Below are 18,600 nucleotides of genomic sequence, written 5' to 3' on the forward strand. Positions count from 1 at the left end.
AGACTGTAGCGCCTAGAACCGCACGGCCACTCCGGCCGGCTTACTTTAAATGATCTTTGAAAATTAATATAATATGTTTTATGTATTTCCTATTTGATTAATATCTGACTACTGCGACACGTATGGTGTGAAGTACTTGAAAGTGTGCGTTAGGTACTGTTCCTACGTCGTAATGGAAATAACTTTTCTAACGTAAGATTGCTTACGAGCATAAAGTTCAGTTTTAATTTAATTATTCTTGTTCCGGTGACGAAATGGCACCGTTGGTTGTTTTCATTAATGACACACTTTGAAAACTTTTTTCCAGATTTTCCACTAACTGCTGTTAATTAAAAATCAGTTTACGTAATAAAAATATATAAAGGTAACATAACTTTGTTTATAATCGTCATTGCTGAAGTACTGAGCAGTGGCAATTCGGTTATAACTTCATCTACTTCTCTCGGTTTTACATTATTCTTCGGAGTAGATGCCTTTTCCCCACTTATTAGGTGGCTTTAGGTACACGGCCATACAGAAAAGCATAATTAGCCGCAGAGGTAGGAGAGTTCTCCCTGTATGCTATATAAATCCCCGATACGGTGCATCTTGACTCACCGAACACCTCCGCTATCTTTGTTACGTAAGCACAAAAAATTCGACCATATTCGAATTCACTTGGCTTCAGCATAATGCAGCCACCACTACACAGAACACTGTAATTATCATGATTGACGCTTGCAACGTATTGAGGACACTGCACATGTGTCTCTCGTAGTCAAACAACAGGATAGTTTGCAGCATTAACTGCCATCTGCATTTCTGTTCAGGCAGGCATTTCTTGTGATGTTTCCATATTTTGTGTCCAACCTCTGTGCTTTAAAGTAACAGTTCATCACTAGGTGTACCCACACTCTCAGTGAACGGTGGGGAGTGTACAAGATCCTTCTCCGTATGCGTAATCACCGGTATCTCGAAATATGAGCCCCCAGATACTTCAAAATGCACGAAGAGTTAAAAATACATAAACAAATAAAAGGTCGACAAAAATGAGATGGGTTGTGTTGGCCATGTGATATATGCTGGCATACTGAGCAGAATGGGCCTTGACGTCCTCTCAACGTTGTAAACTAAGTGTGGAACACGAATATGAACCATCAGCTTTGTTCGCACCTCTAATAACAACTATTCAGAAGTGACTGAAGTGTGATGACCCGTCACATTACAACCGTAAAGTGAGTACATTAAACATAGTAGTACAAGGCGCCGGAAATCCGTTATCATCCCCGATCTTAGGGGCAGCACTATTGGCTGTAATTGCAGTGGAACGCAAACTCACTTTTCCTCTCTAAGTGTAGTCAAGTATTATCTATTACCAAGAACCATTTATGATTAATGATTACTAGAATGCATTATCACAGTTCTCTCACAACCTGTTAAGAATGAAGAAGAAATAGCGTCATGGATGCTGCGCGCAATGCATTACTTTCAGGTACTAAGAAAATTGTCAATAGGGGCTAAATGTATGTACAGGGGTCATTCAAATGCAGACTACTGTGACGTCATGAAATGTTTGTTTTTGACTTTTTATCGTCCAGTTTGTTGAAAGTTTGTAAGAAGCCTCCCCCCTCCCCCAATATTAATTCCTTCCTCTGTACTTCTCACACTTCGCACAAAAACGGCCCACAGTATCTATTTACTTGTGTCTAATTATTGCAGCTATCTGTTACAACAACAGTCATCCTCAATTTAATTAGAAAGTATCTTACGAGCACATCACAGTCAGTTTTTAAAAGCTGTCGTACATCTGTATTATCCAAAGGCGGCAAAAGTTAAGTTACAAGTAGTGTACAAATAACAACGGCTGCTTGTGCAGTTATTGGACCCGAGAAAATATATGCATTTAACTACATAGCTTTTTACAAATTAATTTATGTTACATATTCACACTGATCATCGAAAAAGGAAAAACAATAGTAAAAATGTCGACTTTTTTTAAAGCTTGTGGGACGTGCCATCTCCATAGTGGAATGGCAACTATGACGATACTAACGTGAGAATGACACAACGGGCAGTCCCAAAGCAGAGAAAATCTCCGACCCATCCGGGAGTCGAACTCAGGCCCCTTCGGTTAGCAATCTGCCGAGGCGGACCTGGTTGGATCTTTGAAACCGCAACTCGCAGACCCCTTCCAGATGCTGCGGTGACCGATATTCTGTGTTAATTAATCCCATTTTGGAAAATGTTAACTCACAAGTAAGTTGCCTTCTTGCTAAATTGGGATATTCACTCCCAGACTGCACGCAAAAATTTTCAAGAAGCTACGATTTAAATTCGTTTCGAAGTTCTGCTAGCTCCTCCTACTCTACTGTCGGAAACAGGTCTGTTACAAACGTATCGGATGGGACTGTGGACCCAGTCATACTAAAACGAAGGTTCTGGAGATTTATCCTCGAATTGTTGAAGGTTTTAGAGGTGTACTACGAATAATTTTATCTACATCCAACTCATTTTCCTTCACGAAAGCATTCACACAAGAAAACATCTCGCTGTCAGTCTTCTCAATCTGGGGTTTCCAAAGTCCAAGTTTTCTATTTAAACGCAGGCACTTCCTCGCTTACAGAGATGATATCACTACTTCGGTCTTCAAGTGTTACGTGAAGATCATTCAGTATCTAAGAAATGTGGTCCAAGAAGCACAATATTAGAAGCCATTTTTCATCCAGAAACATAGCCTTGAGTGTAGGACTGCTATTCAATAGGAGAAGACGAATGTCATCCCTCAGCTTCACTACGTAAAGAAGTACCTTACCACGAGACAACCAACGTGCCTGCGTATGGGATAGAAGTGAATTAAGAGTAGTATACATCCCCTCCCAAAGCATGGTATGGAAAATAGCCTACAGTTTAAAGCTCGTCCTTTCACAAAACCGAGAGAGGTGGCGCAGTGGTTAGCACACTGGACTCGCATTCGGGAGGACGACGGTTCAATCCCGTCTCCGGCCATCCTGATTTAGGTTTTCCGTGATTTCCCTAAATCGCTTCAGGCAAATGCCGGGATGGTTCCTTTGAAAGGGCACGGCCGATTTCCTTCCCCATCCTTCCCTCACCCGAGCTTGCGCTCCGTCTCCAATGACCTCGTTGTCGACGGGACGTTAAACACTAATCTCCTCCTCCTCCTCCTTTCACAAAATTTGCAACACTGACACCATCGTTCACGACTTTGCATTCCGGTTGTACTACTTTAGAAGTTAATGCCTCCCTGTGTATCATCCAACGTGTGAATTTTGCAGAAGAAGAAACAGCGCACACTCTTGTCATGAATTCTTTTTAGTTACAGTAAATGCTGTCACCTCGTCCGTACATATACCAACACAATTTGCCCACGACTATTAGTTGTCATTAAAAAAGGAATTCACAAGTAAAAAAATATCATCGCCTGCAGCCCTCCCTTAAAGAGCTTTACAAAACAGATAGTCCTCCTGTATTTAATTTTCATATCAGTAGTGTACAAAGACAAGGAGTTGGGAAAGAGTTCCGATATCAGTACCGGCAAATGTTGTAGGACGAATTTTGGACTATAATCAAGACGTGACAGCAATTAATTTTTTAAGTCAGTGACTACTGCATCAATACGACGAATCACGGTGTCATATGACAGTAGAATCGACTTCAGACTAGAGCAAAAACTTTCTCCGTACATGATTTCACACGTTTCGACGACTGCGGGAGGGAGTAATTTCTGGGCAATAATTTGTGGTGATTTCGATTTTGTAGTTAACCGAGAAACCTCTACGGATGTTCTTAAGGTTTTCTTAAGAAATGATATCCGTTTTTTTTTTAGAAATCTGATATTTCCTTTTACTTGTTGCTCAAGAAGCTTAAGGAATTCGATGAGTTTGCTAACATGGCCTGGATGTCTTGTCTCCAGGTGTCGTTTTAGTTTTATAGGCTTCGAGCAATCGCTAAGTAAAATCTCCAAACAAAGAATCCATTGTAGTTGTTCCTCATTATTCAAAAGAATGCTGGTAAAGACTAATGTCAGATAATTCATACATATTATAACAGTTGATGTATATATGTATTAGTATTATCTATGTTCCACATCTCATCTTAAACCACTGGGTCGATATCAACCAAACTTGGTACATATATCACTTACTGTCTGGAAAGGACCACTATGGGTGTAAAATCATCTAATCTCAAAGGAGTTGGTGTTAGCGTTAAAAAGAAGCGTAGCTCATGACGCGCAAGAAATCAGAATTTACTCATCATGCAGTATTTGAGAATAAGAGCAGTTACTGACTTGCACCCAAGTTTACGAGTAATTTCAAACCTTTACGAGACTTTTTCTCGGTTAAACCCCGACAAAATCATGAAAGGAACAAAGTTCATCGCTTACTGTATTTTCGGTGTTCAGGCAGTGAAACTGCCACATCAGGGTTACACCATATATTGTTCGAGTGTTGAAATCAAAAATAAGGAAACGAATATCAGAGTTTAACTTGTCGTTGGGACGGTAAGAGCAGTTTTACATTTTGAGGCGTATTCAGAAGGAGATAGACACCCGGGTGCTTTCAAAATCACTCAGTTATTGAGCCGAATCGATTTAGATACTCTTGGAAAACTTCAGTCAAGGATTTGGACCCCGATTCTCCAGAATAATAGACTCATGTCCTATACACCATCACCATATTTACCGACATTATCAGAGTTTCAAGGAAAAAGTGACAGAAACCGATTTTCACAATGAAATATATCTTACTGGAAATAATTCCACTTGTATAAGGATATTTATCAGCAAGTACATCACATGGTTCAACTGGTGGATTGTAAAAGTGAAAGCTTAAATCGTGAGATGCGAAGCGACACTACGTGATTAAATCTTGCATGATATACAGAGGAGAGACAAAGAAATCTAATTATTATTTACTGTCAGTTCCATATATGATTACAGCGCTCTTCTAAGAGCTAATTTCAAGACTTTAATATCTTTAGACTTACCATTTACTGGTGGGCGACCGGGTTCATCACAGGCTGAAATCACAAAGAAAATGCATATCAGTAACAGTACAGCAAGTGTAGTAATACATACAAAATTATTCCTATTAATTTCTCTTTGGTGGAACTAACTCAAATATTTCTTTTCTAGAATGAGGCAAGAGAGTAAATTGTCTAGATTCCTTCAGTTTTGGGTTATTCTTACAGTGTTTCTAAATTTTTTATCTCTATTCTCGAAGTGATTTAAATTTTTGCACGCAGTGGCAACTTCTGAAGAACAACTACTCACTGCAGTTATTCAGTTTCAGAGCCAAGAAATCCAGATTTTGCTAGCAAGCATTACCAGACCGGCGGAAGCACAGAAGGCAAGCGAGCGTGAAGTATAGAATTCTGCGGCCAGGTGCTGCCTTCTCCCTTCCACTCTTCTGATGGAAAAACAAAAGGAAGGGTAGAAGCACCGAATCCAGCTCGAACTCATTTGACACCCTATAAAACCACTTTCATTTTTTTTACTTGCGTATCAGTGGTGTAGGTGGTGTAGAAAACTGTTCCCTCGAGTACAGCCCCAAACCCAACTGTCTGAGGATGTCGTTCAGAAGTAAGATGAATTTATGGAAACTCACATTCAAGTAGCTCCTGCTCGTTTCAATTTTTTTCGTACGCGTTGTCATAGTAACACGCCTTACAAGGAATGGATCGCTGAACCCAAAGGCATGACTGGTAATGATCGCCGTCCTTGTTTGCTATGTACTTAAAGTAATCGAAGCTCATGAAGTACAAGATGCCGCGAAACTTGACTTCAATGTGATTGTTGTTGTAACACTCACCACGGTTAGTTCTGAGCGGGCTCTGCCCCGTGTAGCTCATTTTGACAACAGCTGCAGCAAAAGGTTTGGTTCAAATGGCTCTGAGCACTATGGGACTCAACATCTGTGGTCATAAGTCCCATAGAACTTAGAACTACTTAAACCTAACTAACCTAAGGACATCACACACATCCATGCCCGAGGCAGGATTCAAAAAAATGGTTCAAATGGCTCTGAGCACTATGGGACTTAACAGCTGTGGTCATCAGTCCCCTAGAACTTAGAACTACTTAAACCTAACTAACCTAAAGACATCACACACATCCATACCCGAGGCAGGATTCGAACCTGCGACCGTAGCAGTCACGCGGTTCCGGACTGCGCGCCTAGAACCGCGAGACCACCGCGGCCGGCGGCAGGATTCAAACCTGCGACCGTAGCAGTCGCCAGCAAAAGGTTTGCAGGGCATGAGGAACTCTGCCACCTACACTCCAAACTCACGCGCCCCGAAATCTTGTGTCAAGTGCTATATCACGAATGATTGACAGGAAACTGACAGGAACTGATTCCATATTTCTAGGTTTCCCGAATGCTTTTTACAACGTTCCTCACAAAAGACATCAAATGAAGACTGTATTCGTGGTTTCTTCTCAGAAAGGTCATTGTTCGCAGTAACCCGCGGAAAGTTATCAAGTAAAACAGAAGTGATAACTGGTGTTCCCCAGAGAAATGTTACAAGCCCTCTGCTGTTCCTAATAAATATAGACGATTTAGGAGACAATCTGAGCAGCCCTCGTAGGTTGTTGGCAAGTCATGCTGTCATTTACCCTCTAGTTAAGTCGATAAAAGATCAAAACTATTGAAAATAACTTAGACACGATATCTGCATGGTGCGAAAAGTAGCAACGACTCTAAATAAGGTAATGTGTGAGGTCATTCATCACATAAGTAATAAAAAGAATTCGTTAAATTTCGGTTACACCGTAAATCAAAACATCTGAAGGCTGTCCATTCAACTATTCACAAAAATTCAATTGGCAACATTCTCCTCCTCTGAATAGAAAAATATTTCATTGATCCAGAATGAGATTTCCACTCTGCAGCGGAGTGTGCGCTGATATGAAACTTCCTGGCAGATTAAAACTGTGTGCCGGGCCGAGACTCGAACTCGGGAACTCCCGAGTTAGAGTCCCGGCCCGGTACACATTTTTAATCTGCCAGGAAGTTTTATTTCACTGATGTCAATCTACATAGGAAGAAATGGTCAACATAAAATATCAAGATTTCGTATGGAAAAATTTAAGTTTTCGTTTATGCCACGTTCTGTCGGAAAGCTGAACGGTAGGGATACAGTCTGAACGTGGTTCGATGAACCATCTGCCAAATACTTTTTGCAGAGTACTCATGTAGATGCAGATGCAGATAGCAAACACTGCTTTTTCTGCCAAGTGAAAATCGTCACTGTCACAAGTTAGGACACACACAGTAAGTACGTCTGCAAAAGTAGTGGAAAGCAAATTCTGTTCCACTTCAATCTAGATTTGAGCAAATGGAGATTGATGTGATCACATAATGTGAATCTTTACCCACTCCTCCTGGCAGCTCTCACATGAACCGTAGACGCAAGTGCACGAACTGAAAAGGGACATGCTCTGTGCAAAACTTCGATAATTCAGTGCAGCTCTCTTCACATGGACAGAAAGCAATAGGCTCTCTCTCGCAAAACAAATGAAAGTAGCCTTTCGCAAGCAAGAACTGACAGTCATATTCAGAGAAAAAATCGCAAGCTATTCGAATCTTTACAGATTGGAAACCATTATGTACCATTCTAGCTTGATACTGGTGCTTCAGTCACGTTGATTAATCAAATTATCTACGAGTATCTTTGACACTGTCAGTTGTAAAAATAACGTCTGCGCTTCGCAGTCTGCAACGGCGAAAGTGTCGCTGTTCTTGGGACGTGCACACTGCACGAAAATATCTAAATACGACTGCATGAATGTCGTAATTCAATCACGCTCGAGTCCCTATATTTTTGGCACTGATGCACTGGATGTGTATGGAAAACATATTAAGGAAAAGGTGCAAGCCTTTGATACGCAAGTTTCCCATACCAGCATTCATAAATTGTGTAAAAAATGTGGATATTTATTCGATGGCACACTGAGAGATGCAAAGAATTTTTAAGCGCACATTACGCACAAAGACAATTTTCAATACAAGTTTTATCGAGTACGTCCGGTGCATCACGCCATGAAGTGACTTCTGAGATCGACAGATGAGAACAAATTGGGGTGTTGAAGTCTATTTCTGCCAGTCAATGGACATTTTCTCTGGTTATCACAAAAAAATTGAAAAGTAAAATCAAACTTCGTGCCGACTTTAAAACAGCAGCTATTGATACTTTCCTCCTTCCATGTACTGAGCTTCTGTATCGCCTAGTACGTGGACGATTCTTTTCTCAAATTGATTTAGCCGATGCTTACCTTTACCTTCCCCTAGATGAGGAAATCGAAATATTTATGGTGCTCAGTACATAAGTCGGCTAGTAGCAATACCAGCAACCTTCCCTTCGGAATCGAATCTGCTCCTACGTTATTTCAACGCGTTCTTGAACATGTGATATTGAATGTTACGTCATGTTCAAATTAATTGGATGACACTGCGTACGAACAAACACCGGAACAGCATCTCATAAATTTGGACTCTTTTTTTTTTTTCAAGTTTTAAGCGACGCAGGGCTTACGCGTAATTTACTCAGTGAAGCCCACGGCGCTGGTCCCTCGATTAAACATCACGAAGTCATCGGAAGATCACTTTGTAACGTTGAAAGTCCGCAGCTCGTGGTGGTGCGGTAGCGTTCTCGCTTCCCGCGCCCGGGTTCCCGGGTTCGATTCCCGGCGGGGTCAGGGATTTTCTCTGCCTCGTGATGACTGGGTGTTGTGTGATGTCCTTAGGTTAGTTAGGTTTAAGTAGTTCTAAGTTCTAGGGACATCCGAAGGACATTTCACATATAATATTGAAGTGCAAATGTAATCTAAAGTTACATTTTATTTGTTTAATATGAAGTATATTCAGAAAGTTATAAATAATTTCGAATGGGTGTATAAAAGTGAGCTAACGTGACTAAATTTTTTTGTTTTTAAATAAACCTTTTTTAAAGAGCGTAAAATCCACATTACGTTGAAATAAGCCGGCCGAAGTGGCCGTGCGGTTAAAGGCGCTGCAGTCTGGAACCGCAAGACCGCTACGGTCGCAGGTTCGAATCCTGCCTCGGGCATGAATGTTTGTGATGTCCTTAGGTTAGTTAGGTTTAAGTAGTTCTAAGTTCTAGGGGACTAATGACCTCAGCAGTTGAGTCCCATAGTGCTCAGAGCCATTTGAACCATTACGTTGAAATATTGGGTCATTATAGAAAACGGGAAAAGCGATCAGTGCTATTTTAATAAGAATGCTGACAGAAACAAACAACATGCAAAAGGCGTAAGAATTGGTACAGCATTCCTCAGACAATACTGCATCTATCACCAAGTGGTGGGGTCTGTTCGATGGTACTTATGAGTGTACATTAACTGCGCAAGACTTTTTCCATCTGGTCTATATGGTAGTTTCTCCCTACCGTCTTCGGACATCAGTTGTATTACAGAATGGTATCGTCCCTAGTCTGGAAGTTTCTACGAAGTGCAGTATCAATTAAGCGCAGTGCTCCATTTGCTTTATGCTCGCATCTCGTGGTCGTGCGGTAGCGTTCTCGCTTCCCATGCCCGGGTTCCCGGGTTCGATTCCCGGCGGGGTCAGGGATTTTCTCTGCCTCGTGATGGCTGGGTGTTGTGTGCTGTCCTTAGGTTAGTTAGGTTTAAGTAGTTCTAAGTTCTAGGGGACTTATGACCACAGCAGTTGAGTCCCATAGTGCTCAGAGCCATTTGAACCATCCATTTGCTTTAGAAGATTGAAAACTGGAAGAGCCACAATGAATTTGTGACATAACATAAGGAGAAAACTTTGAACTTAACAGTTCATTCATACCTTGCAATAAAAACAAAAAGCAGCTGATCAGCTGCCTGTGTTTACACAACATGTTTTTATCTGCTTGTAACTCTTGAGAATAGAAAAATTAATACGAAAAATACAGTTCTTCAACCTCAGTTTTTACTCTTTAGCACTGCCTATTCGTAATGTCCCAATAGTGTTATAATTCCAGATTTCATGATTTCTGACCAGAGTTTAAAAAAATTAGAATCAATAGGAAATACTGGCGATTTTTTGCAGTAATCAACCACTTATCACTTTTCGAGAAAAGCAGCAAACGTTGGACGGACTAAGTTTTATTTTATTTGTCTATTTAATTTAATATTTTGATTCTACGTATCTTAACAGTGAGACAGTAAAAATTTTTCAATCTTTGTTCGATTTCTACGTTTAATACAGGAAATATCAGAAATAAAAAACCGAAAATCGGGTATTCCAAAAACCGGTTATTTTGAGCGGTTTTAATAGTCCGATTAAACTGACGTTGGAAAAACCGACATAGCCGAAAATCGGTTATTTCTGTGGTAACCCCTATCCCTACCGGTGTGTGTGCGTTGGGGTTTATGGGCGCTCAACATCGAGGTCATCAGCGCCCTGACACACATTACAAGGAACGAATGTGGACAGACCTAAGAAAACTGAAGCACACACGCAAAGAAAGCAGGAAAAGAAAGAAAATGCTACATAAGAAAGTAAAACCGAAGGAAAGGGAAAACATAGCAACAAGAACGCCACTGAAATTGTCACTGGCTGGCTACTTATATAAAATATGGGCGAGCTTGTCACACAGTGAGCAAATCAAAATCCTCTCCCTAAAATCTTTGTAAAAACATTTGACATGGCACAGAACTTTAAAACTTTAACCACATTCGTCCGAGTGTTGCCTAAAAGAGTTGGCAGGTCCGCTGGCAAGTCAGCCGCGGCCCGCTGGTCAGAAAATAAAACGCAATCCAATAAAACGTGGCGCACAGTGACCTGGACGCCGCAAGCACCACACATTGGAGGGTCTTCTCGCCGGAGCAGGAAGCCATGCGTCATAGGGCTGTGGCCTATTCGAAGCCGAGTGAGGAGAACCTCGTCCCGTCGATGGGGCTGAAAGGAGGTACACCACACACGCGTTGTGGGCGTGACTATACGGAGCTTATTGTCAGTCACTTCCAGCCACTCATCCTCCCACCGACACATGACTCGTGAGCTCAACAGCGAGGTGAGTGCGTGCTAGGGGATAGCACACTGAGATACGTGTGGATCGAGACACGCCTCCTTGGCTGCGAGATCTGCCCTTTCATTCCCAGCAATGCCGACATGCCCCGGAACCCAGCAGAAAGCTACAACCTTCCCCAGTCGCTGTAGTCGGAGGAGGGCATCCTGGATGGTCTGGACTATTTTATCTGCCGGATACAAATGGTGCAATGAGTGAAGGGCACTGAGTGAATCGGAACAGACAAGAAATTTAGGAGAGGAAGAATGTCTCATCTGCTCCAGCGCCCGCAAGATCGCAGACATTTCTGCATCAAAGACAGTAAAAGTCTGAGGCAGTCGGACCTTGAGGACACGATCCGGAAAAACAACTGAGCAACCAACGGAATCAACTTGTTTCGACCCATCCGTAAAAACAGCTACATAGTCGTGGTGCTCAGATAAAATAGCAGAAAATGCTGCATTAAAAACGGTGGCAGGAGTGCAATCTGTCTTGTACTGCAATAAATCTAAAATCACTCCGGGCCTCATCAGTAACCAGGGTGGCAGGCGGTTAAAACCCTGGATTTGGGGTTGTACAGACTCCACACCGTGCGACTCTAGCACACGTTGCACACGGATCCCAAACGGCAACGTAACCCGGGGACGGTGGGAAAAAAGGCGGTCCAGAGGTGGATGGGCAACAAGGTGGTGAGCAGGCGAGCTGGGAACTGCAAGAAACTTACAAGCCCGGCGCACCAGCAGCAGCTGCCGCTGGATGGGAAGTGGCGGTTCGCCACCCTCAGCACAGAGGCTGGGTATGGGACTGGTCCGATAAGCACCCGTGGCCAGTCGAATCCCAGCATGGTGGACAGCGTCAAGGATCCGCAAATAAGACGGCCTTGCTGACCCATATACTGTGCACCCATAGTCCAGCCGTGAACGCACAAAAGCAAGATAAAACTGATGGAGACGCGCCCTGTCCGCTCCCCAAGACCTGTGGCTGAGGCACTTGAGGATGTTCAGTGCCTTCAGGGTTCTGGCTTTCAAGTCACGTAGGTGTGGCAGCCATGACAACCTGGAGTCAAAAATTAGACCCAGAAACCGCACTGTGTCTCTAAAATGTAGGACAGTATCCCACATATGCAAGGCAGGCAAAGTAAAAAGACGGCGAGAACGATTAAAATGAACACAAACACACTTATCGGCAGAAAACCGAAAACCTGTCTTTGCAGCCCACTCCTTTAACCGCCGCACTGTTAGCTGCAACTGACGGCTCACGGTTGCAACACTGGAGGAGGAACAGAAAACAGCAAAGTCGTCCACAAACAAGGAGCACTGTACTGGACTCCTCACTGTAGACGTTATACTGTTGATGGCTATGGCAAAGAGGGTAACGCTTAAAACGCTGCCCTGGGGGACACCGTTCTCTTGCTCAAAGCGATCAGACAGTGTGTTACCAACGCGGGTCCGAAAAAACCGCTGAGACAGGAAAGACCGAATGAAAATGGGGAGGCGGCCACGAAAGCCCCATTGATGCAGTTGTCCAAGAATACAGTGTCTCCAAGTAGTATCATATGCCTTACTGATATCAAAGAAGATACCAATACAGTGATGCTGACGGAGGAAAGCCTGCTGAATAGCCGCCTCTAGGAGGGTCAGGTTGTCGACCGAGGACCGAAATTTTCGGAATCCACACGGAAATCGGCTAAGGAGCAGTCTAGTCTCTAACAGCCAGACCAGGCGACGGTTAACCATCCGTTCCAGGGTCTTTCCGACACAGCTTGTCAAGGCGATACTACGATAACTACTGGGACATGTGCGGTCCTTTCCTGGTTTGAGAAGAGGTATGAGGATTGCCTCCTTCCACGAGGTGGGGAACACTCCTGTCTGCCATATCAGATTAAAACATTCGAGGAGGATTTCCTTTGACGCCGCTGGCAGATATCGAAGCATGGAGTACCGGGTGCGGTCGTAACCTGGTGCAGTGTCAGAAGTCGCAATAAGCGCCGATTCATGTTCCCACATGGAGAAAGGGGAGTTGTAGGCCTCAGAACTGTTCGACCGAAAGTCCAACTTCGCTCTTTCGACAGTCGCACGGTAGCGACGAAATGCTGGATCTTGGGTTGCAGTGGCAGTACTTTGTGCAAAATGCTCTGCCAGCGTCTGAGCAATGGCTCTGGGTGTTGTTTGGAGGCATCCCTGGTTCAGGACTGCAGCTATTGGTAAACGGCTGCGTTTACCGGAAATCCTCCAGATGGCTTCCCATACTTTTGTGGAACAAGTGGAACGGTTGATGGAGTCCAGGAACTCCTGCCATGACCTTTTCTTGCTCTCTTTAATGACACGGCGTGCCCTGGCTCTCGCGATTCGAAAGGCGGTAAGATTGACCGCTGTTGGGTGGCATTTAAATCGGCGAAGAGCCGCACGCCTGTCCCGGATGGCTGAACGGCACTCTTCTGTCCACCAAGGCACAAGGCGCCGCTTAAGAGGGCCAGAAGACTGTGGTATGGACAGGTCAGCAGCATGATGGATCACAAGTGTGATGTGATCCACCCATTCCTGTACGCTGTTGTGGCGTTCAAAGACAGCCAACCGAGTGAACAGTGGCCAGTTAGCTCTGCCAATCATCAACGATGGCGGCCTCTGCTCCAGCAATACACCATCCAGGAGATGAATGCGGATGGGGAAGTGATCGCTGGAATGAAGGTTGGCAATGACCTCCCAGTGAACAGAGTTGGTGAGGGTTGGAGAGCAGAAAGATAGGTCAATGGCTGAGAATGACCCAGTAGCAGTAGAGAAATGAGTTGGAGTACCTGTGTTGAGGATGCACAACACTTGAGATGTTAGGAGGCTCTCCAAAATTCGACCTCGAGTGCAAAGATAAGTGGAGCCCCACAGGACATGATGGGCATTGAAGTCTCCCAGGAGGAGAAATGGGCGGGGGAGTTGGTCGAGAAGATCTGTGAAAGCGTCTAAGGTCATTGCATCCAGAGGGGGTAAATAAAGAGAGCAAACGGTAAGCCTCCGACGGGAATGAATTTCAACTGCAACTGCTTGCAGGGCAGTAGCTAGGGGGAGAGCAGAGGAGTGGTGGTCATTATTGACAAACACGGCGACTCCGCCTTTGGCTCTTTCTCCAGTCAGGTCATCTTTGCGATACAACGTATAGCCCCTTAGTACAGGAGCATCAGATGGTTTTAAATGCGTTTCCTGTAAACACAAGCACAGGGGGCGTTGCCATGCTAGGAGGTTCAGTTCCTCCACATGTGCCCGGAATCCATTCATGTTCCACTGTATAATGGGAGCCATCTATCAGGGTGGGAGGACCTTCATTCTTACTTTCTGTCAGGGAGGAGAGCCCACAACAGGTGGAGGCTCAGTTTTGGGCCGAGATGATTGCCCCAGTCTGACATCAACCTCCATCGCCACTGAAGAGGAGTCGAGAGAGACGTCAGAGAGAATGACATCAACATCAGCAGACTGTATAACTTCAGTCTCCTTTAGCGGGCGAGTTTCACCTTTGGCTTTGGCTTCGATTTTCTGGCCTGAGGTGGCATTGGAGCCAAAACCTCAGAAGCAGTAGGGGGTGTAGCAGCACTGGGCAGTGCACAAGACTGGACCCGGGAAGGGGCAGGAAGTTCCATGATGTCAGCTACCACGGCCTGGTCAGAAGGCCGGGGGGGAGCAGCAGGCTTCACAGGAACAGCAGCAGCACACGTACATTGACAAACGCAGGTGCTAGTGCTGACAGTAGCAACCTCCGTTTGTGTAGCGGCATCGGTTTTCAAGACTGGCTGTTTCAGAACGGAAGAAAAGGAAGCAGCGAACGTGGGCGGCTGCAGGGACTTTTAAATTTTCTTTGCCTCACCGTATGGGATGCGTTTGGTGGTTTTAAGTTCCTGGATCTTCCGTTCCTCAAGGAAAACTCTACATTCCCTATTCCACACAGGGTGATCCCCAGAGCAGTTGACACATTTGGGAGGAGAGGAGCAACTAACTCCCTCATGGGCGGCTTTACTACATTTCACACAAGTGGCTTCCCCTTTACAGCCGAGAGTAGTGTGTCCAAAGTGTTGGCATTTAAAACACCGCATGGGGTTGGGGTAATAAGGCCGTACACTGAGACGTAGGAAACCTGCCTTCACATGCTCGGGCAGTTTGGTGCTGTTAAACGTAAGGATAAACGAGTCAGATTTCATGAGAGCACCATCCACCCGTTTCATAACGTGTTGCACGTCGACAATTCCTTCCCAGGACCATTCAACCTTCAGTTCGTCTTGGGAAATGTCAACGAGATCTCTGCAAGTCACAACACCCTTGCTGTAGTTCAAGGTGTTGGGAAATTCAGTCTCAATCGCAAACTCCCCAAGAAATTGTTCCTTCTGAAGGTTCTGGACTTGCTGGAAGCTAGAGGTTTCAACCAACAAGGTGCCATTTCGCAAGCGCTTTACAGATTTTAATGTGCCAGCAATACCTTCTAAGCCCTTCTGTATATAAAATGGCGAAACTTTTTCAAAACTCCCATCTTTCCTTCTAATTATGAGAAACACATTCTGCGAAGCAGCATGCGTTCTGTTACTATTACCTGAATCAGGAGGACTGGCTACACGAGCCCTCTTGTGAGATTGGGTGTTAGAACCTACCAGCGGCCCACCCTTTCCGCTGGGAGGAGAAGAAGAAAAGTTCGAGGGTTCCATCTCGGTCCCACGAGCAGCTAGGGAACTAGGAGTCCACCTAGACAGAGCCCCGCGTGCCTAGGTAAGCCTTATACAACTGAGGTGCGGCAGGTTCCCCAGAGGTTGCCCGCTAACGACTGTTCCACCTCAACAGCCATGCATCTCATCAGCACGCAACACACCTTGAGATTGAGGGGTTGTTTATAGAGGTTTATTCCATCCTCGCGATCCAGGCGGTCAAGTCAAGACCCCCTTCCCCGAGACACACAAAATTCCACCGCCGCGCCGCACGGTGGTCGCTGAAGTATGCTCAGAGCTTACGGGGACAGGGGACTGGCGGCGCTTACCAGTTCCCAGCTCAGGAACCCCGGGGTCGCCAAGCCCGTACCCAGCAAATGAATGCTGAGCCCCTGGGGGCTATCCCTACCGGGAATCGAACCTGGGGTCAGGAGATCGAGGTGGTTCGGGTTTGACAAGCAGATAGAATAGAGGACTGCCCACTGCACGCATGCGCAGACAATAAGGCGGCACCACGCCAGAAATTTAGCTCGCCTCGACTTGACGGTCCTTGGCAAAGCATCCACACAGATTTTTGCTGGTCCTTTCTGGAACACACGGTAGCTGATTATTGTCGATGCATATAGTTGATATCCATTTGTCATTCCAGTGAATCAGACAACTAGCACTATAAAAGCACTCGCTTCTGTCTTTTATTCACGACATTTGCTACGAACAATTGTTTCAAAAATTGATTCGCCGTTTTCTTCATACGAACTTCAACAACTTTCCAACAAAATGGGTCTCTTCATATCCGAACGGGGAGAATCTCTCCTCAACTGAAAGCTGAAGTCGAACGTTTCGTTGCATTTTCAAAGGTTAGATGTCTAAATTCATGCTTTTTCCTCGAAGGAGGACACTTTGTTGTCCGTTGACACCTATTACACTCTGCCTGGTCACAACGTTTTCTCGGCAGAATTATGACATGGTCGTCGCCACTCTGATCCATCCATTTCACCCTAGACAGCCTGCTTTAGACGCCAACTGTGCAACGAAGTTCCACGCTGGGAATCTGGCACTGTCGCTCAGTCGACTGACGGAGCTAACGACATTGTTCACGGCAAAACAGAGCCAAGTGACGGCACTAAACTCTTCATGATTATTTTGATCTTGCCATAGATTTTCATGTTTCGAAACGCTGCTTGCATCCCAGCCTGCTGTCCCCTTGCGGGTGCCTGACGTTCGGGGGCATGGGTCGTGAAACGACACTGCCATGGAGCTCGACAGAGGCCCGCCTACGCAGCTGCTGCCGCTACCGCATCCACTGCCACGGCACAGTCACGGACATTGAGCCTGTGTCAGCCGTATATCCTTCAGCGTCCGCACCACCGCCACTGTTGCTCCCACCTGTGTCGCTGGATACACGTCCTACCTCCGGTATTTTGGCAGATATTCCCGTGATTTGCAAAGCAAATGTCAGGACGCAGGTTCGTTGGCACCATCTGGCACTGCCCCACATTCAATTCCATGGGCAGCAGCAAAACCCAAACCTCCACCACATCGTCGTCCACACCCACGCTATCCGACAACGGTTCGCAGTTTTGGGGTTGAGAAATGTGATATCCATTGTGTCTTCGTGGACCACACACGGCGCGTCGCGCGTCGCTCACACCCCCGCAGACCAGGCATTTGGCCGGCCGAAGTGGCCGTGCGGTTAAGGGCGCTGCAGTCTGGAACCGCAAGGCCGCTACGGTCGCAGGTTCGAATCCTGCCTCGGGCATGGATGTTTGTGATGTCCTTATGTTAGTTAGGTTTAACTAGTTCTAAGTTCTAGGGGACTAATGACCTCAGCAGTTGAGTCCCATAGTGCTCAGAGCCATTTTTTTAGACCAGGCATTTACTTTGGCCGCCGCGAACCGCTGTTCTTTGAGGGCACGCCGTACGCCGCCAGGTGGCGCTACACGCACCACTAGAGGCCGCCGAATTCACATCACCTGTCCTCACTGCCTGCAGTCGCGATTGGAACGCGCTTCTTTCTAGGCCACCATAATAAGAGCTTCGCTTCAGAATACTCTCAGAAAATGCCGAGCTTTCGGAAGAGTTGAAGTGAGACATTACGAGCCTAGCAAGGTGCTATTGCTACTCCCACTGACAGTGAATATTGTAAATCCGGTGCTAGTGGAAAAGAAAGACTGGGAAAGGACTCAAGGACACAAAGTTATTTTTACTCAATACTTTAAAAATTTTAAATAAATACATTTATGTTTTAATCATTCCTCAGTGTTCGGTGTGTTCATTCACCTCGATATACGCACAGGGAAGGGAAAAAAAACAATAATTTAATTGTTTTAATTAGCTTCTCCCGAACTTTATCACTTTACTTGCACTCCCCTTGCTATACAGTTGCATACTTACATACACGAAAAACGCTTTTTATTGCTTAGTAACTATTTCTTTGTGTCTTCAGCATTCTTATGCTGAAGACCCTTACAACTTTTGTGATACGTAAATATGTTGTCATGTTCGTGTTCATGCAGCTCAGGTTAATGTAGAAATTTGTTACTATTGAAGTTAGTTCAAATACTGCCAAACGATATTCTCACGTTACCATTTTTGGAAACAGAACTGATTATCAAACGCTCTTGTCTGAAACATTTTGGTCATTCACATACAAAAATGCGAAATGTGACGCAGTCAGATGTGTAAAGGGCGTCCTATTTATCTTGACTACCACAAATAACTTTTTGTCCAGAAGCAAAGCAAATAACAAGTTTGTACAGCGAATGTTATTTAGCTGCTACTAGAGCATTAACTGAAACTTTGCTAGTTACGAAGAAATGAATAACAGCACCCTATATTTTTGTTGTTCGGTAATCCACTTCCTACCCTCAGAACCTGTGCAAAAATGTGTTACAGTATACAGTTCATGT

General features: G+C 44.8%; 1 protein-coding gene across 1 annotated transcript in view; it reads right to left on the minus strand.

Annotated features, from left to right (window-relative positions):
* LOC124556155 overlaps positions 1 to 18,600 on the minus strand; it is a 232,562-nt gene that overhangs the window by 57,419 nt on the left and 156,543 nt on the right. The window contains exon 6 of the mRNA XM_047130166.1: positions 4,984 to 5,016. Coding sequence (XP_046986122.1) covers positions 4,984 to 5,016 — 33 coding nt within the window. The remainder of the gene's footprint in view (positions 1 to 4,983; positions 5,017 to 18,600) is intronic.

This window comes from Schistocerca americana, chromosome X, assembly GCF_021461395.2.
Source record: "Schistocerca americana isolate TAMUIC-IGC-003095 chromosome X, iqSchAmer2.1, whole genome shotgun sequence".
Classification (NCBI taxonomy): domain Eukaryota; kingdom Metazoa; phylum Arthropoda; class Insecta; order Orthoptera; family Acrididae; genus Schistocerca; species Schistocerca americana.